The sequence below is a fragment of the Culicoides brevitarsis genome, chromosome 2 (genome assembly GCF_036172545.1).
Source record: "Culicoides brevitarsis isolate CSIRO-B50_1 chromosome 2, AGI_CSIRO_Cbre_v1, whole genome shotgun sequence".
In the NCBI taxonomy this organism is placed as follows: domain Eukaryota; kingdom Metazoa; phylum Arthropoda; class Insecta; order Diptera; family Ceratopogonidae; genus Culicoides; species Culicoides brevitarsis.
In genome coordinates this window covers 23,827,060-23,853,352 of record NC_087086.1, presented here as the reverse complement: position 1 = coordinate 23,853,352, position 26,293 = coordinate 23,827,060, and the positions used below count along the sequence as shown (strand labels likewise).

Here is a 26,293-nt window from a genome sequence, read left to right as displayed (position 1 = left end):
TCTGGCGTTAGCTCTTCAATTGAATGAAAGGAAGTGGTAACGGTAGATATTTTAATTTTTAATTAAATTAATTAAAATTTGCAAAAAAAAAAAATAATATAAAAAGTAACTTAAAACATTTTATTTCTTTTATTTTAGAATTTGCAAATAATTTTTCTCTATTTAGGCCGCTCCAAAATTTTTTTGAACTTTTTGTCCTATGCCCCATTTCAAAAGTCGAAAATCCAATGGGGCAAAATAAAAAAAAAGTTAAAAATTTCATCAAAATTGACCGTTTTTTGGTCTTTTTTCATATTTTTTCAAGGAATTTTACAAAATTTTTTAAAATATTTTAAATTTTTAAGAATTTTTGTATTGAAAATCGTATTTTAACATGAATTTTCTTCGTTAAAATTTTTTTCAAAAAAATTATTTTTCAAAATTTTTTGACAGTTTTTTTTACGAAATTTTTTTGTTTAATTTTTTAACTTGAAATGCTCTGAGACAAATTTTAAATTATCAAATCTCAATGTAGATACCATAAAATCAACTAAAATATTGATTTATCACAAAAAACTGTTAAAATTTTGTCATTTTATATGAAACAGTATTTCAAAATTTTTTTTTTTTACTTTTGAATTTTTACCCCCAATTTTGAAAAAAAGTTTCTGGGACAAAAAGTTCGAAATAAATTTGGAGCGGCCTTAACTTTGGGTAAAAAAGGTTTTATTTATTTTGATGGTTTTTTTTAAAAATATTTTAAGTCTAAATATCATAGTACGGATTTATTCCTTTTTTTAATCAGCTGAATTAATTTATTTTCCCTCTGATTGTTTTTTTTTACAAAACCGGAGAAAATTGAATTAAACCGCAGAAAAAACCAACAAATAATTTTTAACATTTATTCCTCATTTCACTTCATTTTTTGCTTAATATTCATAGATACCCTTGATTCTCTTTCCCTTAGGATCAAAAGGACTTCTCAAATGGCACTCGGCGTTATAGAGCTGTCCCATTATCTCAATTTGGTATTTGCCCGACGTAATAAAATCATTATCGACAACTTTTCCTTCTGGATGTTTGATGTAGGCCTGTCCAAGTGGCTTGTGTAACATGTAAGCGTACTCACCACGTCTCAAATGACCAACAATCTAAGAATTTTAATCAATTAGACAAGTTTAAATTAAATTTTAATTCATACTTGTCCATCGCGGTAAACTGCCTCGAGTCCCCAGACGGGAACTTGCTCGTCTAACGTAAAGTAAGCCATCTTTTTGGTAACACCTTCCTTCAATTGTCTCTCGACGACAGGTTTTCCTTGATAATCGCCCTTTGCACGACATGTAAATCCTAAATTCGCTTCGATTGGTGTGTCATCCTTTAAAAAATAAAATTTTCAATTAAATTTCTAACTTTTTACGCTTAATTTTTCTTACAGATTTTAAATCGTATCCCCATAAATGGTAACCCTTTTCGCTACTCAGTGAATACAGAGATCGATATCCGGCATTACGAAGTCCAAATGATCCGCCAACGTGCATCAAAGTCTCGTAAACTTCGTTGCAGTTTTCTTTTGGAATGTGCAATTCATAACCGAGCTCGCCAACAAAACTCACACGTAGCAAACGAACGTTGCGCGTTTCGCGTCCGTTATGCAAATGGATTGATGCGATTCCCGCAGAATTTGGAGGCAAGGACTCATCCGACAAGTCCATTCTGGTTAAACTTTGTAAGATTTTTCTGCTATTTGGTCCTTGTACAGACAACACTCCCATTTCTTGGGTGACATCTGTGACGATGGCATTAAATTGCTTTCGACGAATTTCCTCTTGCATGTGGGCAATGGTGTGTGAGGCACTTGCACCACCGGCAATGATGTAAAAGCCCTTTCCCTTGAAAATGGGGTCATGCAGCTCACCGGAACCAGCATCGAGTGGTGTAACGGTCACGTCAGCCTCGACGCCGCCACGCGAATTTAGAGCACACGTGTAAATTGTTCTAAAAAATTAAAATTTAAGAATATTTTTGATGGTTCAAATTATGAAAGGACCAGTAAATCCTTACTTGTTAACTGGTTTTGTCATGTCAGCGGTGAAAATCCAATCTGCGGCTTTCTGAGCGTCTTTTCCAGTAAGGAATAGTTTGCAGAAATAGCTCAAATTAAAAACTGTGGCAGCTGTCCGACACGTCATAGCTTCTTCTCCGATCTAAAAGAAATTTTTAGACAAATTTTTGTTGGTTTTATGACATTTCTTACCAAATCATGATGATCCGGGAAGCCAAAAGTATAATCAGACTTCAGTTGTTCCTCGTAGTACGTGTTGAAATTCCTCTTATGCCCGTATGCGCCATACCAATCATAACTTTGGACAACTGCCGACCCCTCTTTCAAAAAATATCCCGGACGCTCCCAACCTTGTCGTTCTTCCATAACAGCTCCATACTGCACCATCTCTTTATGGAACGGATCATGGATGAGATCACGCCCAGCAAGTGGCTCGTCATGCGGAAAGACAATACTGTAATTTTTGGCATATGCCTCGTGACTTCTCTCCGTTGCCCAGACAATATTTTTCGTCTGACGCGGCGTAAATCTCCGAATATCATAAGCAAACATGTGCGCACTCGGTCTTCCATGCAAAATCCATTCGGCCATTTGTTCGCCGCAACCGCCTCCCAACATCATGCCGGCCGAATTGAAGCCACAATTGTGGAACAATCCATCGAGACGTGGATCTGGGCCCATCAAGGGCTTATGATCGGGCGTGAAAGATTCGGGACCGCAAATGGTTGATTTGATACCGACCATGCCCAAAGCAGGACACAATTCGACAGCACCACGAACGTGTGTATCAAATACGGAATAATCCAAGTCATAAAGCCCAAAATGGAAATCTTTCTCCACGCGATCCAGCAAAATTGGATTATCCTCGTAGCCACCCATGCAAATACTTTCTCCCTGAATTCTGAAGTAGATCGAGAAATCGTGATCGCGAACGTGGGGCATTCCGCGGATCTTTTCCATCGGCTCGGAAACGGTGTATGCATGTTTCATGGGGATAAGAGGTAAGTAAACGCCATGTTTCTCCGTCAAATCACGTCCCCAAACACCCGTGGCATTAACAACGCAGTCCGTTCGAATGTCACCGAAACTCGTACGAACACCTTTAACCTTTTTGTGTCCCGTTATTTCGTCTTTTGCCACCAAAATCTCCTCCACCGGACAATCTTCAAACAACTGAGCACCCAAATCCTTCGATCCCTTGGACAAGGCAGCGCACATCATCGCTGGATCTACTGCTCCATCGCCTGGCGAGTACAAAGCACTCGTGAATGCCTTGTAATCGAGCAAAGGAAAAACTTGTTTCACCGTTTCCTCGGGCGAAAGGACGTGCGATTCGATGCCAAAGCATTTCCCTAACGTGTGAAGTCGTTTGTACTCATTTAACCGTTCTTCGGAATGAGCAATGAACAAACCGCCATTCATGATGAAACCGGAATCGAGTCCCGTTTCCTTCTCCAAGTTCAAAAGAGTGTTTCGAGTGCTCGCAAGAAGTCCAATTTCGACATCGTTGGGACGTAAACGCCATACAAGACCCGCCGTATGCCACGTCGTGCCAGATGTGAGCTTATTTTTTTCTAATAACACAGCTTTGCATCCGCGTTTTGCCAGTTGGTACAATGTGTTGCATCCTTGCGAGCCGCCACCTGCAAACAAAAACAAAATTTTAGAGCATCACGGAAATATTTACATTTTGTTATTGTTTTTCATTTCGTTTGAACAGTAAATGAACTTCGTAGACGTTATCATTTTTTTAAAATATTATTATCAGGAGAAAAAGCCAATATTTATAAATAATCATTATTTGTCTCTACTTTTGATTCAAATATGTCATAATCGACATAAAATTGCTTTTTTCGCGTAGAGCGGCTAAAAATACTCTCAAGATTATTTTGAATCCGGTTTGATTCTTAAGAAAACTTTTTTTTTTGTTTATAACGAACAGTGACAAAAAAGGATTCCATTTAGTGATAAGCAATATAGTGACGCAAAAAAGCAAGATAATTGTTGAACTTTAATGAACCTCAAATAGACACTTGGGGTGTTTCTTTCTTCATTTTTATCAAAAATATTATTAAAATTTAAATATAAGAGTCGGATTTGTTTTCTTGAATTTTAAAATCTTTAAATTTATTTTTTTAACTTATTTTTTTTAAACATTTATTTAATATTTTTTTTAAAAAATTTATTTATTTATTTAATACTTTATTATTTAATTAAGGTGATTTTAATTCTAATTAAATTTAATTAAATTAAAATAGCCAGAATTTAATGAAATTGAACTCTTGAAGTGAATTTAATTAAATAAAAACATTTAAAACTAACCTTAACAATAAGCAAAAAAAAATATATTATTTTATACCCTAATTAAAGTTTTTGTATGAAAATTGATCGAATTTCAAAAGATTGTTTTATTTTATTTTTATTTTTTTTTAATTCATTAAATTTTTTATATCCCCCTTGATTTACCTATATTTCAAAACGCAAAACAGAATTTTTTTTTGGAATACCCTTATTTTGTTGTAGATTGAATAACCACCATTCAAGATAATGAATATTTTGTTCCTAATAAACACAAAGGAAAAAAAATTACCAATGATAACAACATCAGCCTCTGTTGGGAGCTTAATTTCAGTTGAAGCTGGCTCAGATCCATATTTTCTTGAGCTAACTCCCAAAAATCTGTTTGTTTTTGCCACTTGTCTAAGTCTCAACATGCTTGTGTTTACTTCCCTTTACAATATTTTTCTTCTAAAAATAAATCTCTCTAATCACGAAAAAAAACAGAATTTAATAATTTCGCTGTTGTTTGTACAAAAGTTCGCGTACGACTGATCTCTCTTCTTCATGAGAATGTTTTTTAATCAAAAACACTCAAAAGTGAGAAAATATAAAAAAAAATCGCACGGTGTTATCTCTTTTGTGCTTAGGTCAATAAAAACAAAAAAAAGATACCGAGTAAAATGATAAGATAGAAATTATTTATTAAAATTAACAAAAACAATAAACCTCCTTTTTAATTCATTGAAGACTCGCCGTTGGACGTTTCGCATAATTCGAGACACATTGTTGCTGGACGTACATCCGATCGAGATTTCCTGCGAATCGCTCGATGTCGTACGAACTCATATCTAAACTGGGTTCCCCGTTGACAATCCATTCGGCCACTTGTTCGGCGCAACCGCCACTCAGCATCATGCCGTTCGAGCTGAAAGCGAACGAGTGGAATAATCCTCGGACTATCCTGTCAGGTCCAATGAGAGGTTTTCGATCCATGGAAAAGGCCTCCGGACCACAAACGGTACTTTTGACGCCAGTTTTATTGAGACTCGGTAATAATTTGATCGAACTGCTCATGAGGGGATTGAAGGTGTTCCAATCCATGTTGTAGAGCTGGAATTGAAAGTCCTCCGGTGGTGTGGGATTCACAACTGTGGGATTTTCCTCGTAGCCTCCGACAATCAGAGAATCGCCTTGCACGCGGAAATAAATGGAATTATTGTGATCGCGGACATTTGGACAACGTTTCACATTGGGAATGGGTTCGGTAACGACGTAGCTATGCTTGAGCGTAGTGAAGGGAAATGAAGCGTGTGCAAGGTGCTCTTGTGACCAAAGACCTGTAAAACAAAGGAAATTATTAAGTGAAGGGCAACCTTGAATTTTTTTATTAATAAAAATTAGGCCGCTTCAAATTTATTTTGAACTTTTTGTCCCAACATTTTTTTTTGGATTGTGGGGGGGAATAAAAAATGGGTTTTGAAATACTTGTTAGTATGAAAAGTACTTAAGCGAATAAATATTATTTTTTTTATTTTTTATTTCTATTTAAAAATTAAAAAAAAAATATTATTTTAGACTATTAACTTTTTGTTGTTTTTAAATTATATTAGGTACTTATCATCAGAATATTTCATGAAAAAAAAATCAATTAAGTCAAAAAAAAAATTTAAAAAAATCAAGGTTACTTTTATTTTATGAAAAAAATTTTTTAAGAAAAAAATATGTTTTGAAATATAAATTTTAATGAGAAAAATCAAAATTAAACTTTTTTTACGCCATTAGATTTTCGCCAATTTTTCAAATGGCGAGAGGAACAAAAAGTTACAAAAAAAAATTTGGAGCAGCCTAAGTACTTACCTCTTGCGTTAATGATTTGTCCACACATCAAATCGCCATACGGAGTAACGACTCCCGTCACTTTGCGTCCACCATCTAGCGTTTGGGTCGTAATAATTTTCGTCACTGGACAATTTTCAACGACACTACAACCATTAGCTTTGGATTTTTTCACCAACTGGTTACACAACATCGAAGGGTCAACTACTCCATCACCTACACACGAAACAAGATTAAACAAAGCCCTTAACTAACAGCAACAAATTAAAATTTACTAGGCGAAAAGAGTGCGCCCTTGAACGAGTCTGGCGATAAAAGAGGAAACATTTCTGTAGCTTCCTTGGCACCCATTACATGACTCTCAATCCCGAAATTCCTCGCAAAAGTACTCATTTTTTCAAATTCTTTCATTTCCTTGTTGTCATGCGCCAAGAAAAGGGTTCCATTGTTTATCCAACCAACGTCTTCGGCACCCAATTCCTGAAAAACTTCCTTCGTCGTCTTCAGAACTTCCATGCAGAGGGCATTAGGTCGCAAACTCCATATTAAACCAGCTGTGTCTATAAACAAAATATCAACTTCATTAGCATTTCGTTAATTTATAAGTCGTTAGCGCGCGCGATTATCACTCATTATCACTAAGTTACTAACGAAATGTAGTGCCGCAAGTAATTTTTCCCCTCTCGAGCAACACCGCATTAACGCCTTTCTTCGACAACTGATAGAGGATGCTGCAACCCGTAACGCCTCCACCAACTATTATGACATCAGCGGTCGTTGGTAACTTTGGCTCAGCAACACCACCACTCGTTGTGCTTAAAAGGCGCGTCCCGTAAAGCTTTGTTTTCGGCAAGAACGCAATAAGTGACCTGACTCGTAGCATGTTTATAACGCAACTGACCGAAGTCGAAATATTCGGCTCTCTTTGCTTTGCATTTTTTGTGTATAGCAGCCAACTTTGTCGATACTCGCGCGATAAACGCAAAGTAATCTACCGAAATTTTATAGCCCGAACTTTTTTTTTCTTCGAAGAGATAAGCTTTGTGAGAGTCCAGTGCTTGTTTAGATGGTTCGAAAAAGTACACACAACGAAATATTTTTGTGAGAGTTTTTGTTTGTTTTGATTTCTTGCATTTCAAGTTTGAAGAGTGTGTAGTTCAAGTCCAAATGTTGGTTTATTATGTCACTCATACTGGTACACAACAATGTGTGATGGTAAACAGTTTAAACATATTGAAGTTTTGTATAATACTTTGGTTACACAAAAAAAAACGTAAACAACACAAAAAGAAGAGAGAATAACTTTATTGCAATTTGAAGGTGAGATTTAACAAAAATTTGTGTGTAACTCGTTTTGAAAGTTACAAAGAGTTACACGTGTGTCGAGCGTTTTGATGGTATTTTGTTTACAAAACAAAAATGTTTTGAAGCGGAATTCGGTTTTTACTATTTCATACTATTTCATAAGTTAGATTTGAAATTAAAATTAAATTAAACGTATAAATTTTATGTTTTAATTTTTTTCCCATCAATTTTTTTTTTTTGTATTTTTAACTTTAAAAAAAGATGATTGAATTAATTTTAAAAATCAAACTTAAATATAAAAAATAATAATTTTAGTAACATTTTGGTAAATAATTAATTTTTCTAATACCTAAAATTCTCCAATTGTATATCATACAATAATGTAAACTTTAATTATTCATGATTTTTTATTTCAATTAATTGACAAAAATTAATCACATTAAAAAACTTTTTAACATTATTTGTTTTTTCTACAAATTTTACTAAAAAAATTAATCAATAAAGTAAGAAAATGTAGTAGGAAATTTTTATTTTTTTTTTCTACTCAGTAGGATAACTTTATTTTAAGAAATGATCGGGATCTAACGAGGAAACTCATTTACCTCTTACACTTACAGACTTCCGGAATCTTCTAGAAGTTGTAAAATTTTCAATATTTGGTTACTTTTGAGCTAAATTTAATTTGTTGATATTTGATTTTATGATTAAATAACACAAAGGTGGCCTATATTGATAAAGATTAAAAAATAACAAAAATAAAAACCGCAATTTTATTGTAGATTATCGATTTTGACAAGATTAGTTCAAATTTTTTCATTGCAAAATATTTCAGAGAAGAATCAAATGGCTCTAAATAAAAGTGATGGCTCTAAAAATCGCTTATATAAATTTATTTCATTTAAATAACTTTAATTATGATATTTAAATTTATGATTTGCGACGCAAAAAATATTTTACAAGATATCAAAAAAAAAGACTCGATAACTATAAAAATTTTACGATAAATTTGAATAAATCAACACACTTCCTAGACTTTCACAGTCAATTAATAATTAAATTTACGAGGAACAGAAATGAACTAAATACTTATAACAAATATCCGTCATTAATACTAATCGTTCCGTAAATTTCTTCATATTGATATAATTTTACATGCTTATTTAACCCAAACAGACACATGTTCTGTGTGCAAGGATATTTTCAAATCCGAAGAAAAATTAAATATGATCAAGAAAGTATCGAATTACAGAAAGAAGATGTAAATTGTAGGAGAATTAGGGGCATGATGCCCGTTAAACTCGTGTTGAAACAGATAATTTATTACGCAATTTGTCATTTTTTTGTGGTTTGTCGACAGGCCGTATTAATTTTTTTTTTGCAAAACACGTGCTTTAAAATAAAGGATTTGAGTAAAATTCCATGAATAAATCGAAATAATCAAGTGTAAAATTCTAGTGAAATAAATCTGACTTACCGTCGGATATTCAATAAAAATATTTCATTCGTTCACATTCTATTTATTACTTCCTTTGGTTGATAGTTTTGAGTACAAATTCTTTCCTTACAATAAAACTTAACTTATCTCGCTTAAAAAAAAACTTTTCTTTAATACTTCAGGCCAATTCAGTTGCATGTTCATTTTTAAACATTTCATATCCGTTTCCCAAAAATGACTTGCTCTCATAAAATTCCATTTCACTAAAGGAAAAATCATTCCAACTTTTGTTCTCCGACATCATCGCTGCCTTTTCGCCGTCATTGTTGTTGTTGTTGTAACTACTTTGCGGATGTCGACTGGGTGTCGGCGGTGCTTTGTCATGCATTTGCTGAAAGATGAACGGCCACGTCTGAAATAGGAGAAGAATAATAGTAAAAATGGGTTATTTGCAAAAGATCTTGAGGACCACACAAAAAAGGACCAAATGTTTGTTTGCGTTGTGATGCATGCGAATGGAAGAGTTGCAGTCATTCATTATAATAAAACTAGCACATGCCATTTCTATGTTTTTCTAAATGAATGAAAAAATAACAAATAAACAAACGATGTGCTAAAGACATCATTACAAGTTTTTTATGCTTATTTTTTTTACAAAATATTTAAAAAAATAAACAATTAATTTTTGTATCTTCATTTGAGATAAAAAAAAAAGATGTAGACAAATGCATTTCATGTTTAATAAATTGCCCGAAAAAAATATTCTAGATGAAATATTTTACATAATGTTCTTCGACAGAACAATAGAATCATATGGAATTAATGTTTTGTTTTGGTTCGGATGAAATATTAAGAAAACGTTTATTTATAAGTTGATGGAAGATGACTAACAGCTGGACACACTCTTTCCATATTTTCCGTCAATTGCCTTGACGGACTTTGAATTGTAAAGATTTTTATAGCTTATTTTTATTATAAAAAAATAATGTGTAACTACATATTAAGAGCGAAAAATTAAATAATTAAAATTAAGAGAAAATTCGTCGGATTTTAACTTTTGGGCTCTCAAGAAATTTTATTATTTCAATTTTTTCAAAAAAAAAAGAACATTAAAAAAATAATCACGTGACTTTTCTCGAAATTAAAAAAAAATATTTTAGCAAATTTGGAAAACATTATTCAATGTAAAAAATCATGATTAAAAACGTTACAAAATTTTATAAAAAAAATTATTAAAAATTTAATGAAAATATAAATGAAGAAAAATAACATGTAGGTACTAATTTTATTATAAAAAAAATTATAAATTCTTTTTTTCCAAAATTTTATCTTTTTTTTTCTTTTTAATTTTCTTTTAATTTTTATTTTGCATCATTGTGTTTTTATATTATTCAAAAAATTGCCTTTAAAATCAATTTAAAATCTTACTATACGACAATTTTTTGAGTAAAAATCTTTCATTACATAAAATTACAAATTATTTTCGTTGATTCAATGATCTTCTCACGTTTTTTCTGAGCGTCAATCGGTTCCGGTCCTTGACTATTTAACAAAAACTACTTCAAAAAGACACTTAAAATATTTTGGGTGCAAAAAAAACATTTTTTCCTAAAAATACGGTATCGATGTACTTTGAAGTGTTTTGGGTAAATAAACATTTGAAAAGTTTTTTGTCTTAAAAGTGAGAAAGGAAAAGTATTGAGTTTCCATCAAAATAAATGATGAAGTGTCGTCTCAATAGTCCACAAGAAGCGACATTTTTTTCGTTGTTTTTTACATTTTAACGACGAATTTCATGTGAATTCTTGTTTTTTTCATTACATATTTACAAAAAAAAAAATTGCTTGATATTTAAATAAAATATTAAATATTAATAGGCTCACAAGAAAAGTCAATTCTCGTCAAATGCCTAGTATTTACAAAAAAAAGATGCGGTAGTCACTTCCCCCTGTGAAAACATGGGAAATGTTTTTTTTTTGTCTTTCATGAATGCTTTCATTAACTTTGATAGAAGACACCTGGTCACAATTTACAACGAGAAAACTACGAATATGAATGAAAATTACTACTCACCAGTTTCTGTGGTTGCTGCATGCTTCGTGAAATCATGTCCACGGGCTCCCCTTTTAATACCGAAGCAAGAAATGAAATGTAGTTTGTGGCTAATTTAAGAGTATCCAGCTTGGAAAGCTTTGTATCTCGAGGCACCCACGGAATGATTGTTTTTAGTTTGTAAAAGGCACTGGACAGAACCCTCATACGAGCACGTTCACGGGCATTTGCAGCATTTCGCTGAATTGGCATCCCTTTTTCGTCTAAAAAAAATTTTTAAATTTATTTTTTTATTAATTTTATTTTTTTTAGCTAAGAAGGAAAAAATTTACCAACTAAATCATCATCAACTCCATCGTCGAGACTCTCTGGTGTGGAGCTTCTTTTTCTTTTAGGCATTTTTTAAATGTTTTTATTTTTTCACTTTAATTTATTTTTTTATTCAATTTTAGTAATTCACAAGATTTTTTTTTTTTAAATTTTATTAAATCACCGTCAATCTCACAATTTTTTAAAAAATTTATTGGACAATTTTCAACCGATTCACTAAATTACCAGATTAATACTAATTGGCTTTTGTTTCTCGTCATTTCAGAGATTTTCTGTGGACCGATGTACGGAATAAATGCTCAGAATGGAACAACGAATAGTAAACACGCAGTGGGATGTGTGCACGTTCTTTCATAAATTAAGATATCGTTTGTTTTAAAAATCTTTTCAACTGAACAAAAAAATCTGTCTATTTTTAATCACTTGTACGACATATGTTAATGAGTGCATTTAAACGATTTTGTTCTTTAAGGAGGCGTGATTCAATCTTCTCAAGTGAATAAGAATCTTCATTGGTTAGAATGTGTTGTGCATGGAAAAACACCCAAAACGCACATTTGTGAATGTATAAAAATATTTAATTTTTATCTTCTTGTCGTGCGTTTCAAATCATTTAAAAATTTTGATAAAAAATGTCGATCAAGGTTTGCATTATGACGTCATAATGATGCGAGAAAATCTACTGACAGTGATTCATGGGACTGTTGTTTGTTGAAAATGAAAATGAACACTTGAACGAGGTAAGCCATGTATAATCCAAACAAATACAAACGTTACTTTAATAGTTTAGAGATACCAAAAATTTTTTTATTTTCTTAATTAAGACTAATTTTATTATATCAAATAATTTTCAATATTTTGTCAAAAAGAAAAAAAAATAAATTTTTAGCATTTTTATTAAATTCATTAAATTCATAACATGAAATAATGTCACTTCTGATAATAAATTTTCTTTTAATTAATATTATTTACACACTTCCTATATTTACATGCAATATCATTGTCAAACACTACTTATTGAGCAGGTGAGTATTTAATTTATTGCAGAAAAACATTTGTCCGAACCATATCAGTAGCCAATCAAGTAGATCTATCTTTAGATATCAATCTTCGCTTTATCATTTTATCAAAGAGATATTTGATAAGCTTAACTTTTATATGATAAAACGAAACGAATTATTATCAGTCTTTGTCGTGTGCTAAAACTAACAAGTCGATGAAGGAACAAGTTTTTTCCTAAAAATTATCTAATTAAAAGTTGATTTTGGTACTGAAATCTATAGAATAATATCTAAGTGTAACTAAATTTGTTGAAAAATATTCTCATCAATTCTCAAGGACTACTGTATATCGTCAAAAATATGAAAATTGTATAAAATTGAAATAATTCGCTGTGAAATTCAACCAAATGAATTATTTGGAAAATAGAAAAAATAAAAATATTTTGATATGCACCTTTAGCCTTATCAAGTTGGTTTCATATCTTATGTAAAAATATCAAATTAATAAATTAAAATTAAAATAATAATAAATATTGGAAACTATTCAAAAGAATTGAAGAATCAAGAATTAAAGGATATAATTTAAAAAAATAATAAAATCTAAAAATAGGTAAGTGAAATTATATTAAAATATCTAAAACCAAATGAAAAAGTGCCGTTACAAGACAAAATAAAAAAAATATGTTAAAATATTTTATAAGAATTAAAGATTTTTCTATAAAAAAATCATTTTCTAAGTAGAACTTTCATTCAAATGTATTCTGCACCAATTTTCTATTTTTTGTATGATATAAGAATGTCTTATCAGTTCTTCAAGCGAGTCTTTTAATTTCTAAGTGATTAAATTAAATCAAGTTCCTACGTTGCCTTGATTGGTATTTGAAAAAGTGAGATTACCAATTTCAAGACTCGTCAATTTTTGTGATAAGCTCTGTGATAAGATAAAGTGTACTTCCGTGAAGTTAAATTTTGCGGATTGACTCCTATTAAAATATATTTTTTGCTAATTTTTCCTTTTACCGATAACAGATAATAATTTTTTGAATGGAAACCGACAAACGTAATCAACGTGAGCTGCCACCATGTCCACGTGAGAAGGCAAACATTTTTTCATATGTTCTATTTATGTGAGTTTTTTCCTAAAAAAAAATAAAAAAAAAATTATAAATATTTTGAAATTTACATCAGATGGATCTTACCGATTTTTTGGAAAGGCCGCAAAAAGGACTTGGACACCGATGATCTTTACCAGCCCATGCGCGAACACAAATCCGAGACACTTGGTGACAGACTCTGCAAAGCATGGGATCAAGAGTGCGAGAAAAAACAGGCACTTAATAAGCCACCCTCACTTCTCAGTGCCATGACGAGTGTCTTTAAATGGCAACTTGCTTTTGGTGGTGTCATGCTGTTTATTCTGGAATTTGCCGTTCGCATGACGCAGCCAATTTTCATCGGAGGTCTCATCAATTACTACTCCAAAGTCGATGGAAATATCAATGAAGCGTATTTATATGCGGGAGGAATTATTCTGTGCACTGCCTTGAATTTGCTCATCATTCATCCGTTCATGCTGGAACAGTGCCATTTGGGTATGAAACTTCGTATTGCATCAATTAGCATGATTTACCGAAAAAGTTTGAGATTGACCAAAAATGCTCTCGGAAATACGACATCTGGACAAGTTGTAAATCTGTTGAGTAATGATGTCGGTCGATTTGATACATCGATTTTGTTTATTCACTATTTATGGGTCACTCCATTGGAAATTTTAGCAGTGACGATCATCTTGTATTACCAAGTGAGTCATTTCAATTTTAAGTTTATTTTTGATATAAAAAAGATATTTTTGTAGATTGAATGGTCAGCCTTTGCTGGAGTTGGATTTTTACTCGGTTTTATGCCAATTCAAAGTAAGTTTTGTTTTTGCATTTGAAGGAGCTAAAAATTTATTTAAAACTTTTTGTTTCTTGCATTGTTCTTAAAAAGTCAAAAATTTAAAAAAGTTAAAAAAAAATAATGAATTCCATTGTAATTAATGATTGGTTTGGTGACTTTGAATAAAAATAAATATTTTCTAAATTTTTCTTTGAAAATAGTGTACATTGGAAAGCTCGCAGGCACTCTTCGATTGAAGACAGCAATGCGCACCGATGAAAGAGTGCGTTTTATGAATGAAATTGTTCAAGGAATTCAAGTTATCAAGATGTATGCGTGGTAAGTAATGTCAAAAAAAATATATATATAGTTTTCAACCGATTTCTATTATTATATTTTATTTCAGGGAAAAACCGTTTGCCAAAGTTGTTGAAATGGCCCGTCTCAATGAACTGAAAGAAATCAAAAGTATTTCCTATATTCGTGGTATCATGTTATCTTTCATTATGTTCACTTCACGTACTGCGATTTTCCTCAGTTTGATGATGTATGTCTTGCTCGGACAGATCCTTACAGCTGAAAAGGCTTTTGTTGTCACAGCGTGAGTAATTTTTTTTAAAATAATTTTTAATGAAAAAAACAAAATTTTTATAGTTACTACAACTTACTTCGCTCATCTGCTATAATATTTTTCCCACAAGGAATTGTTCAAGCAACTGAAACAATTGTTTCTGTTCGTCGTATTCAAACTTTTATGATGCATCCTGAGCTTCCTCGTTCCAAAGAACAATTAGAACGCAATCGTGTCGAAAAAGAAAAGGCAGATTTGAACATGTCCAATGGCAATGGCACTCCAGCACCTCCACCATCAAATGTTGTCGTCAAAATCTCCAATGTCACCGCCAAATGGGATCCAAAGTACACGGAAAATACGTTAAATAACGTCACCTTGAATTTGGAAAAACAAAAATTGATTGCAGTTATTGGACCCGTGGGTTCCGGCAAGTCATCTTTAATTCAAGCCATTTTGGGAGAGCTTTCCATTGATTCTGGTTCCATTGAAGTCAATGGCGACGTGTCGTTTGCATCTCAAGAACCATGGCTTTTTTCCTCCAGTATTCGACAAAACATCTTGTTTGGCATGCCTTACGACAAGAAACGGTATCAGGAAGTGGTGAAAGTTTGCGCCTTAGAACGGGATTTCACGCTGTTCCCGAATGCCGATAAAACGTTGGTTGGCGAACGTGGTGCCAGTTTGTCGGGTGGACAAAAAGCTCGTATTAATCTTGCACGTGCCGTGTATCGTGATGCTGACATTTATTTCTTGGATGATCCCTTGAGTGCGGTGGATGCTCACGTAGGTCGACATCTCTTCGATGAGTGTATTAAAAATTATTTGCGAAAAAAAGCTGTTATTCTGGTCACACATCAACTGCAGTACTTACAAAGCGCCCATCAAATCGTCATCATGGAACATGGAAATGTAAAAGCGACTGGAACTTATGATGAATTGAGCAAGTCTGGATTGGATTTCGCAAAATTATTGAATAACGCTGAAGAAGAGACAGAAACTGTTAAAAGACAATTATCGCGACAAGATAGTGTCTTGAGTCATGAAAGCGATTTACCGGAAAAACGTGTCAGTGTTATGAGTGTGATGTCGGACGGTGGACCAGTGGCTGTTGCAGAGACTTCGGACACGGGAAGCATTGGATTTGCCGTTTACAAACAATATTTCAAAGCAATGGGTGGTTGGGGAAAATTTTTAGTTTTATTTTTCCTCCTTGTGTTCTCGCAAGTGCTCGCTAGTGGAGGTGACTACTTCCTTACTTACTGGACTAACAAGGAACAACAAAAAATTGTTGAGCAAACTTCGTACTTGCATCGTTTCGTGCGCGCAACAGACGGATTTTGGCACGATTTCAATCAATTCTTTAAGGATCTCTATGCCTACGAGTATTTTGATTTGTATGCTTTTGCGCTGATCATTCTGCTGACAATTGTGGTGTCACTTGGACGTAGTTTTGTGTTCTTTAATGCTGCGATGAAGGCATCGGCAAACTTGCATAACGCCATGTTCATGGGAATCAGTAGAGCTTCGATGTATTTCTTCAACACAAATCCATCTGGGCGTATTTTGAATCGTTTTTCGAAGGATATGGGTCAAGTAGATGAGATTTTGCCAGGTGTTATGATGGATATGGTACAAATCTTCCTCCAACTGTTTGGTATTTTGACGGTTGTGGCTATCGTCAATCCATGGTATATCCTTCCTACAGCAGTTCTGGTGATTCTTTTCTTCTTCTTGAGAGCTATTTACCTGAAAACAAGTATCAATATAAAGCGGATTGAAGCAATAAGTGAGTTTTTTATTTTCTAAAATTAATTTCAATTTTTTGTTGTTTGCCTCAAAAGTAAAAAATTCAAATTCAAAAATTTTAGTGTTCGGAATAAGTATATATGCTGCATGGAAAAAACCATGCAGGTCGACAGGTGCATGGGGAGAACTCTAGAAAAAAACTTGAAACAAAAAGTTTGATATAAAATTAAAGCTAAGGCCAAAACAATAGTCTTAAATGTTTCAAGTTTCCTCCCGCCTAATTTTTTGAGAAATTCGCAAGTGGTATATCCAGTATCTAGAATATAAGAAAAAAAAATCATATTTTTGTACATTTTTGACATAAATTCTTATGAGAAAGATCAACATTTTTATTAAAATTAGTTCAAAATTTATTATTTTTTTATACCTATTTTAATGTTTTTAGTGAAAAATTATCAATTTTGTAAATAAAAATATTCGTCCCTCCTATTATTTAAAATTATTCCTTAACAACTTGTAAAATTCTCAACAAATATTAAGAAACATTAACTTTTTTACTCTGTAAGATACTCGATACTCGATATACATTCCACCTAATGTTGAGAAGATCTATGAAACCTGAAAAATTTGGGTAAAAATAAAATCTTTTTCAGCTCGTTCCCCTATTTATAGTCACTTAGGAGCAAGTTTGAGCGGATTATCAACGATTCGGGCTTTCAAAGCGGAACAGATGTTGATTGCTGAATTTGACGCACATCAGGACTTGCATAGCTCAGCATTTTATCTTTTCTTAGCAGCAGGTCGTGCCTTTGGGTTCTGGTAATCCTAAAAATTAAAATGAAAAAAATATTTGCTCATTATATTTTTACAGGTTGGATGAAAGTTGCTTGGTTTATATTGCTCTTATCACGATGAGTTTCTTCGTGATGGGTGAGAATGGTGGAAATGTTGGTTTAGTTATCACCCAAATTTTGGGAATGACAGGAATGGTTCAATGGTAACGAAATAATTCAATTTTTTGATGACACTTTACATTTTTTGAATTCTTTAGGGGAATGCGTCTATCAGCTGAATTGGAAAACAACATGACAGCGGTAGAGCGTGTCGTTGAATATCACAGTGTTGATCCCGAAGGTGCTTTGGAATCCAAGCCAGACAAAAAACCACCTGCCACATGGCCAGAGAATGGTCGCATTGTTTTTGACAATCTTTCGATGCGTTATGCGCCAGATCCCAAAACGGAATGTGTCTTGCGCGAATTGGAATTTGTCATTGAGCCACGCGAAAAAATTGGCATTGTCGGTCGAACGGGAGCAGGAAAATCATCTCTCATCAATGCTCTCTTCCGATTGTCGTACAACGAGGGTTCCATTCTCATCGACACTCGCAATACGGCAGATATGGGATTGCATGACTTGCGTGCCAAAATCTCCATTATCCCGCAAGAACCGGTCCTCTTCTCCGGAACCCTCAGATATAACTTGGATCCGTTTGACGAGTACACGGACGACAAATTGTGGATGTCTCTGGAAGAAGTGAAGCTCAAGGAGGCCATCAGTGAACTGCCATTGGGACTTTTGTCGAAGATTTCCGAAGGTGGCAGTAATTTCAGTGTGGGACAGCGACAACTTGTGTGTTTGGCACGTGCCATCTTGCGTGACAACAAGGTTTTAGTGATGGACGAGGCGACGGCTAACGTTGATCCACAAACGGATGCACTGATCCAGGAGACAATTAGAACGAAATTCGCCGATTGCACGGTACTGACAATTGCTCATAGATTGAACACAGTCATGGATTCTGACAAAGTGCTAGTCATGGATGCTGGAAGAGCCATCGAGTTTGGACCACCGTATGAACTATTAACCACTAAAGAAGGCCCAATGATTTTCCATGGAATGGTCAAGCAAACGCAAAATGCTTCGTTCGAACAGTTGTTAGAAGTTGCTAAACAGGTGAGACAATTAAATTTAGAAGAAAACCTAAATTTAATGGATATTGTTTTTTCAGAGTTACGAAAAAAACTCATCAAAAAAGGACAATTGAAAGTGAAAAAGGGCTATATGATGTTGATAGGCTACAAAATTAAATAAATTTACAATTGTAACATTTCCTTTTTAGGCTCTTTCAATACATTTCGAGAACGACTGATAAAAGTAGTATAAAAAATTCCGATCCTTAAGAAAAATCTTCCGATCCTTAATGTAGAAATTGTTAGTTACAAATGGAAAAAATAAGTATGTACCTAAATATTTTTTCTTAGTAGAAAAATTAGTAAAATAATTTAAATATGATTTTAAAATGTATTTGAGTATAAAAATAAATCTAATTTTAGAAAATACATACATTCGGAATTGAAAAATAACATCTTTTCCATTTCAGTATGGTGATATTTAAGCTTAACAAAAGTTTAGATTGAGTTTAGCTTAAAAAGTATTTTTCATAAAGAGTAACGGTCTTTAAATTAAAACATGGCACCATGACTAGCAAGCCAAAAATGGATGACGCCTATAGATTTCATCAGTCCCGTTCCTCAATAAATGGAGAGTATCACTTTCAGCCGATTCATTCATCCATTCCGTTCCGTTTATACTGATCGCATTTTCCGATCGTTCACTCGTTCGAGTTGGATCCGATCGCGTTCATCGAAATTTACTCGAAAACCGCCATTTTGAAAGTTAAAAAGACGCCCAAAATGAAGATAGAATAATTCCTTTTGATTTAAATTGCTCGTTACTTGGACCAAGAAAAGTTGCCCGAACCTGAAGATAAAATAACACTCAATAACAAAAAAACTTTTTTTTTACAATCCGCAGAGAAATCAACCTGTACGATAAAAAAATGTCTAAAACTAAACAACTTTTTCCTCTACAGTATAGGTCTATAGATTTTTATTATTTATGTGTTCACTCGATGTTGGTTCAGAAGAAAAGGAACGAGTGCAACGTTGATATGACAGTTGTTCCGACGAATGTAGCCTTCAACACACACTGTATCTTTAAACACAAAAAACTCAAAAATAGCTAGAATATGAATGAGAAAACTACAAATATGATTGAAAATCAATACATACTCACGAGTGCATTTCAACGATTTTGTGCTTTAAAAAGGCGTGATTCAATCTTCTCAAATGAATAAGAATCGTTAGTGGTTGGAACATATTGTGCATGGAAAAACACCCAAATTATGCGTATTGTGAACCAGTATATTTTTTTTATCTTTTTGGCGTGCGTTTCACATCTTTTTGATAAATTTGATAAGAAATGTCGATCAAGGTTCACATTATGACGTAAAGTCATGATGATGCTAGAAATTTTACTGACAGTGATTCATGGGACCGTTGTTTGTTTTAATGGATACGGATTAAAACTTGAACGAGGTGAGCCACGTTTGATCCAGACAAATATTAACGTTGCATTATTTTAATCTGGAGATGGAAAAATATTTTTTTTCCGGAATCTAAATTTCTAAATATTTTTTTTAGAAATTAAAATTTTCTTTTTGTCACTCGAAAGTTTTCCGAGAAGGAGTTTTCTCAATGCATTCTATTTTTTTTAACTCTCTGATAAAACATATTGTTTATTTTTATTATTTAAATTAATTTATTTTTTTATCACTTATATAATTTGATTTTCTCTTAATTAATATTATTTATGCACTTCTTATATTTACATTGTCAAACACTACTTATTACTCATTTCCATATGCACGTTTTTACAACCGAGCAGGTGTGTATTCAATTTATTGCAGACAAACACTTGACCAAACCATATCAGTAGCCTTATCAATCTTCAGATAATTATTTTATCAAAAAGATATTTGATAAGCTTAACTTTTATATGATAAAACGAAACGAATTATTATCAGTCTTTGTCGGGTGCTAAAACTAACAAGTCGATGAAGGAACAAATTCTGGCCTAAAATTTAATTAACGTGATAACAGCACAGATCAAGTGTGTATTTTTATACTGAAATCTATTGAATAATATCAAAGTGTACCTAATTTATTGAAAAATATTTTCAAAAATTTTCAAGGACTACTATATATCGAAGAAAAATATCAAAATTGTACTAAATAGAATTATGTGACAATGAAAAAATTTATCAATTAATTTTGAAAAATCAAAAAATAAGAATATTTAAATGTGGACCTTGAGCCTTATCAAGTCTGGTCACAAAAAAATGAAAAATTTAAAATTTTTCAAAGAATTTAAGAACTTAGAATTACAGAATCATTTTAAAATTAATAATTCTAAATATGAGTAAAATAAACCCAAACCAAAAAATGCCAAGTCATCGTTACAAGGCAAAATTTAGAAAAAAAATATGTTACACTTTTTTTTCCAATTGTTAATTTTCCTATAAAAATACAATATCTAAGTAGAATTTTCATTCAAGTGTATTTTTTTTGCACCAAATTTTCAATTTTTTTCTATGATGTAAGAATGTCTTATCAGTTTTTCAAGCGAGTCTCTCAATTTCCAAGTGATTCAACTAAATCAAGTTCCTGTCATTACGTTGCCTTGATTGATATTTGATAAAATAAGATTACCAATTTCAAGACTCGTCATTTTTTTTCGTTCTGTGATAAGATAAAGTGTGCTTTCGTGAGGTTAAATTTTGCGGAAATTCCTAGGAGATTGACTCCTATTCCGATTGTATTGCTAATTTTTCCTTTTACCGACAACAGATAATAATATTTTGAATGGAAACCGACAAACGAAATCAACGTGAGCTGCCACCATGTCCACGTGAGAAGGCAAACATTTTTTCATATGTTCTATTTATGTGAGTTTTTTCCTAAAAATATAAAAAAGATATGAATATTTTGAAATTTACATCAGATGGATCCTACCGATTTTTTGGAAAGGCCGCAAAAAGGACTTGGACACCGATGATCTTTACCAGCCCATGCGCGAACACAAATCCGAGACACTTGGTGACAGACTCTGCAAAGCATGGGATCAAGAGTGCGAGAAAAAACAGGCACTTAATAAGCCACCCTCACTTCTCAGTACCATGACGGGTGTCTTCAAATGGCAACTTGCTTTTGGTGGTGTCATGCTGTTCATTCTGGAATTTGCCGTTCGCATGACGCAGCCAATTTTTATCGGAGGTCTCGTCAATTACTACTCCAAAGTCGATGGAAATATCAATGAAGCGTATTTATATGCGGGAGGAATTATTCTGTGCACTGCCTTGAATTTGCTCATTATACATCCGTTTATGCTGGGACAATCGCATTTGGGTATGAAAATTCGTATTTCGGCAATCAGCATGATTTACCGGAAAAGTTTGCGATTGACCAAAAATGCTCTTGGTAATACGACGTCTGGACAAGTTGTGAATTTGTTGAGTAATGATGTCGGTCGCTTTGATACGTCAATTTTGTTCATTCACTATTTGTGGATTAGTCCATTGGAAATTTTGGCAGTGACGATCATCTTGTATTACCAGGTGAGTAATTTTAATTTTGAGTTTATTTTTGATATAAAAAAGATATTTTTGTAGATTGAATGGTCAGCCTTTGCTGGAGTTGGATTTTTACTCGGTTTTATGCCAATTCAAAGTGAGTTTTATATTTTTGATTAAAAGGAGATCGATTTATTTTTAACTTTTTGATCTTGTCCTTAAAGTTAAAATATCTGAAAAAAAAATTTTTAATTAAATTTTACATATTTTATCTACCCCTACTTTTCAAGGACAAATCAAAAAACAAAAAGTTTGTTTTGAAATACTTAAAATTAAAATATTTTTCACAATTTTTCATTGAAAATAGTGTACATTGGAAAGCTCGCAGCCACACTTCGATTGAAGACAGCAATGCGCACTGATGAAAGAGTGCGTTTTATGAATGAAATCGTTCAAGGAATCCAAGTCATCAAGATGTATGCGTGGTAAGTAGCTTCAAAAAATAGTTTTCAACTGATTTCTATTATTATATTTTATTTCAGGGAAAAACCGTTTGCCAAAGTTGTTGAAATGGCCCGTCTCAATGAACTCAAAGCAATCAAAAGTATTTCCTATATTCGTGGTATCATGTTGTCTTTCATGATGTTCACTTCACGTACTGCCATTTTCCTCAGTTTAATGACTTATGTCTTGCTTGGACAGATCCTCACAGCAGAAAAAGCTTTCGTTGTCACAGCGTGAGTAAATTTTAAAACAAAAAATAATTTTTAATTGAAATTTAATTTTTTTACAGTTACTACAACTTACTCCGTACATCAGCTATGATGCTTTTCCCTCAAGGAATCGTCCAAGCAACCGAAACAATTGTTTCTGTTCGTCGTATTCAAACTTTTATGATGCATCCTGAGCTTCCTCGTTCCAAAGAACAATTAGAACGCAATCGTGTCGAAAAAGAAAAGGCAGATTTGAACATGTCCAATAGCAATGGCACTCCAGCACCTCCACCATCAAATGTTGTCGTTAAAATCTCCAATGTCACCGCCAAATGGGATCCAAAGTACACGGAAAATACGTTAAATAACGTCAACTTGAATTTGGAAAAACAAAAATTGATTGCAGTTATTGGACCCGTGGGTTCCGGCAAGTCATCTTTAATTCAAGCCATTTTGGGAGAACTTTCTATCGATTCTGGTTCCATTGATGTCAATGGCGACGTTTCGTTTGCATCGCAAGAACCATGGCTTTTTTCCTCCAGTATTCGACAAAACATCTTGTTTGGCATGCCTTACGACAAGAAACGGTATCAGGAAGTGGTGAAAGTTTGCGCCTTAGAACGGGATTTCACGCTGTTCCCGAATGCCGATAAAACGTTGGTTGGCGAACGTGGTGCCAGTTTGTCGGGTGGACAAAAAGCTCGTATTAATCTTGCACGTGCCGTGTATCGTGATGCTGACATTTATTTCTTGGATGACCCCTTGAGTGCGGTGGATGCTCATGTAGGTCGACATCTCTTTGATGAGTGTATCAAAAATTATTTGCGAAAAAAAGCTGTTATTCTGGTCACCCATCAACTGCAGTACTTACAAAGCGCCCATCAAATCGTCATCATGGAACACGGAAATGTAAAAGCGACTGGAACTTATGATGAATTGAGCAAATCTGGATTGGATTTCGCAAAATTATTGAATAACGCTGAGGAAGAGACAGAAACCGTCAAAAGACAATTATCGCGACAAGATAGTGTCTTGAGTCATGAAAGCGATTTACCGGAAAAACGTGTCAGTGTTATGAGTGTGATGTCGGACGGTGGACCAGTGGCTGTTGCAGAGACTTCGGACACGGGAAGCATCGGATTTGCCGTTTACAAACAATATTTCAAAGCATTAGGTGGCTGGGGAATATTTATTGTTGTATTTTTCCTCTTTGTGTTTTCGCAGGTGCTCGCTAGTGGAGGTGACTACTTCCTCACGTACTGGACAAATAAGGAGCAGCAAAAAATTGTTGAGCAAACTTCGTACTTACATCGTTTCGTACGCGCAACAGACGGATTTTGGCACGATTTCAATCAATTCTTTAAGGATCTCTATGCCTACGAGTATTTCGATTTGTATGCTTTTGCGCTGATCATTCTGCTGACAATCGTGGTATCACTTGGACGTAGTTTTGTGTTCTTTAATGCTGCGATGAAGGCATCGGCAAACTTGCATAACGCCATGTTCATGGGAATCAGTAGAGCTTCGATGTATTTCTTCAACACAAATCCATCTGGGCGTATTTTGAATCGCTTCTCGAAGGATATGGGTCAAGTAGATGAGATTTTGCCAGCTATTATGATTGATATGATACAAATTTTCCTCACATTGGTTGGTATTGTAACGGTTGTGGCTATCGTTAATCCATGGTATATCCTTCCAACGGCAGTTCTGGTGGTTCTTTTTTACTTCTTGAGAGTATTTTACTTGAAAACTAGTATCGATATAAAGCGGATCGAAGCAATAAGTGAGTAATTTTAATAATTTTGATTTTTTAAAATAAATTTTGGTCGCTTGTCTCAAGAGTTAAAAATTTAATGGAAAAAAATAAGAAAAAATTTATTATTTTTACACAATTTTTGTTGATTTTTTTCTATTGATCTTCTTTTTCCAAAAACATTTTTCACAAAAATGTGACTTAATTTATCTTTTTTTCTTTAATTTAATGTCCTAAATTAAGCTTTAAATTATAAAATTATCAATTTATTCGAAAAATTTAATAAATTTTTTTTTAATTATTTAAAGTATTTCAAAACCACTTCATTTGATTTTGAAGAAACATTTTTTTTTTAGAAAAGTGTTAATAATAAAATTTAAGCGCCCTAAGAGGATAACTAAACTTGAACTAAACAAAAGTTTTATTTCAAATTTTTTTTTCAGCTCGATCTCCCATTTACAGTCATTTAGGAGCAAGTTTGAGCGGATTATCGACAATTCGTGCTTTCAAAGCGGAACAAATGTTGATTGATGAATTTGATGCTCATCAGGACTTGCATAGTTCAGCATTTTATCTTTTCTTAGCAGCAGGTCGTGCTTTTGGATTCTGGTAAGTCTAATAATGAAATAAAAAATTTTTTGCTCATTATTTTTTTTTTGCAGGTTGGATGGAAGTTGCTTGATTTACATCACTTTAATCACGATGAGTTTCTTCTTGATGGGCGAGAATGGAGGAAATGTTGGTTTAGTCATCACCCAGATTTTGGGAATGACAGGCATGGTTCAATGGTAACGAAAGAATTTAATTTTTTTTTTTTTTTTGATAAAATTTTAAACATTTTAAAATTTTCTAGGGGTATGCGTCAATCAGCTGAACTGGAAAACACGATGACAGCGGTAGAGCGTGTCGTTGAATATCACAGTGTTGATCCCGAAGGTGCTTTGGAATCCAAGCCAGACAAAAAACCACCTGCCACATGGCCAGAGAATGGTCGCATTGTTTTTGACAATCTTTCGATGCGTTATGCGCCAGATCCCAAAACGGAATGTGTCTTGCGCGAATTGGAATTTGTCATTGAGCCACGCGAAAAAATTGGCATTGTCGGTCGAACGGGAGCAGGAAAATCATCTCTCATCAATGCTCTCTTCCGGCTGTCGTACAACGAGGGTTCCATTCTCATCGACACTCGCAATACAGCAGATATGGGTTTGCATGACTTGCGTGCCAAAATCTCCATTATCCCGCAAGAACCGGTCCTCTTCTCCGGAACCCTCAGATACAACTTGGATCCGTTTGACGAGTACACGGACGACAAATTATGGATGTCTCTGGAAGAAGTGAAGCTCAAGGAGGCCATTAGTGAGCTGCCATTGGGACTTTTATCGAAGATTTCCGAAGGTGGCAGTAATTTCAGTGTGGGACAGCGACAACTTGTGTGTTTAGCACGTGCCATCTTGCGGGACAATAAAGTGTTAGTAATGGACGAGGCGACGGCTAACGTTGATCCACAAACGGATGCACTAATCCAGGAGACAATTAGAACGAAATTCGCCGATTGCACGGTACTTACAATTGCTCATAGATTGAACACAGTCATGGATTCTGACAAAGTGCTAGTCATGGATGCTGGAAGAGCCATCGAGTTTGGACCACCGTATGAACTGTTGACTACTAATGAAGGCCCAATGATTTTCCATGGAATGGTCAAGCAAACAGGAAATGCTTCGTTCGAACAGTTGTTAGAAGTTGCCAAACAGGTAAAATAATTGACTGTAAAAAAAAATAAAAATTTACTGGATTGTTTTTTTCAGAGTTACGAAAAAAATTCCTCAAAAAAGGATAATTAAAAGTGAAAAGGATAGGAAATTGATAGGATTATAAAAAAAATTAAATAAATTTATATTGCAAATCATTTTGTTCTATTTTTTTAT

General features: G+C 33.5%; 5 protein-coding genes across 5 annotated transcripts; 2 read left to right on the top strand and 3 right to left on the bottom strand.

Moving 5' to 3' along the window:
- Window positions 1–832: 832 nt before the first annotated feature.
- On the bottom strand, window positions 833–4,845 carry LOC134831916 (sarcosine dehydrogenase, mitochondrial-like). Its single transcript, XM_063845754.1, has 6 exons — window positions 4,635–4,845; window positions 2,237–3,687; window positions 2,044–2,186; window positions 1,416–1,977; window positions 1,181–1,357; window positions 833–1,130 (listed from the first exon to the last, which is right to left on the bottom strand). The coding sequence occupies exons 1-6, from the start codon at window positions 4,756–4,758 to the stop codon at window positions 909–911; spliced, it is 2,679 nt and encodes an 892-aa protein (XP_063701824.1). The 5' UTR covers window positions 4,759–4,845; the 3' UTR covers window positions 833–908.
- Window positions 4,846–5,018: 173 nt separating this feature from the next.
- LOC134831917 (sarcosine dehydrogenase, mitochondrial-like) lies at window positions 5,019–7,048 on the bottom strand. The gene is made up of 4 exons (XM_063845755.1): window positions 6,812–7,048; window positions 6,436–6,720; window positions 6,182–6,376; window positions 5,019–5,661 (listed from the first exon to the last, which is right to left on the bottom strand). The coding sequence occupies exons 1-4, from the start codon at window positions 7,041–7,043 to the stop codon at window positions 5,063–5,065; spliced, it is 1,311 nt and encodes a 436-aa protein (XP_063701825.1). The 5' UTR covers window positions 7,044–7,048; the 3' UTR covers window positions 5,019–5,062.
- A 2,030-nt stretch (window positions 7,049–9,078) lies between these two features.
- LOC134828791 (transcription factor 21-like) lies at window positions 9,079–11,392 on the bottom strand. The gene is made up of 3 exons (XM_063841778.1): window positions 11,285–11,392; window positions 10,974–11,215; window positions 9,079–9,312 (listed from the first exon to the last, which is right to left on the bottom strand). The coding sequence occupies exons 1-3, from the start codon at window positions 11,349–11,351 to the stop codon at window positions 9,079–9,081; spliced, it is 543 nt and encodes a 180-aa protein (XP_063697848.1). The 5' UTR covers window positions 11,352–11,392.
- A 1,101-nt stretch (window positions 11,393–12,493) lies between these two features.
- Window positions 12,494–18,808, top strand: LOC134828338 (probable multidrug resistance-associated protein lethal(2)03659). Its single transcript, XM_063841270.1, has 11 exons — window positions 12,494–12,893; window positions 13,313–13,410; window positions 13,472–14,084; window positions 14,139–14,196; window positions 14,383–14,500; window positions 14,568–14,762; window positions 14,816–16,521; window positions 17,135–17,300; window positions 17,353–17,478; window positions 17,533–18,436; window positions 18,492–18,808. The coding sequence occupies exons 2-11, from the start codon at window positions 13,328–13,330 to the stop codon at window positions 18,525–18,527; spliced, it is 4,005 nt and encodes a 1,334-aa protein (XP_063697340.1). The 5' UTR covers window positions 12,494–12,893; window positions 13,313–13,327; the 3' UTR covers window positions 18,528–18,808.
- Window positions 18,809–20,359: 1,551 nt separating this feature from the next.
- LOC134828629 (probable multidrug resistance-associated protein lethal(2)03659) lies at window positions 20,360–26,274 on the top strand. Its single transcript, XM_063841611.1, has 11 exons — window positions 20,360–20,434; window positions 21,172–21,269; window positions 21,326–21,938; window positions 21,993–22,050; window positions 22,261–22,378; window positions 22,436–22,630; window positions 22,687–24,392; window positions 24,806–24,971; window positions 25,025–25,150; window positions 25,216–26,119; window positions 26,174–26,274. Exons 2-11 carry the CDS (start codon window positions 21,187–21,189, stop codon window positions 26,207–26,209), a joined length of 4,005 nt encoding a protein of 1,334 aa, XP_063697681.1. The 5' UTR covers window positions 20,360–20,434; window positions 21,172–21,186; the 3' UTR covers window positions 26,210–26,274.
- Window positions 26,275–26,293: the final 19 nt, after the last annotated feature.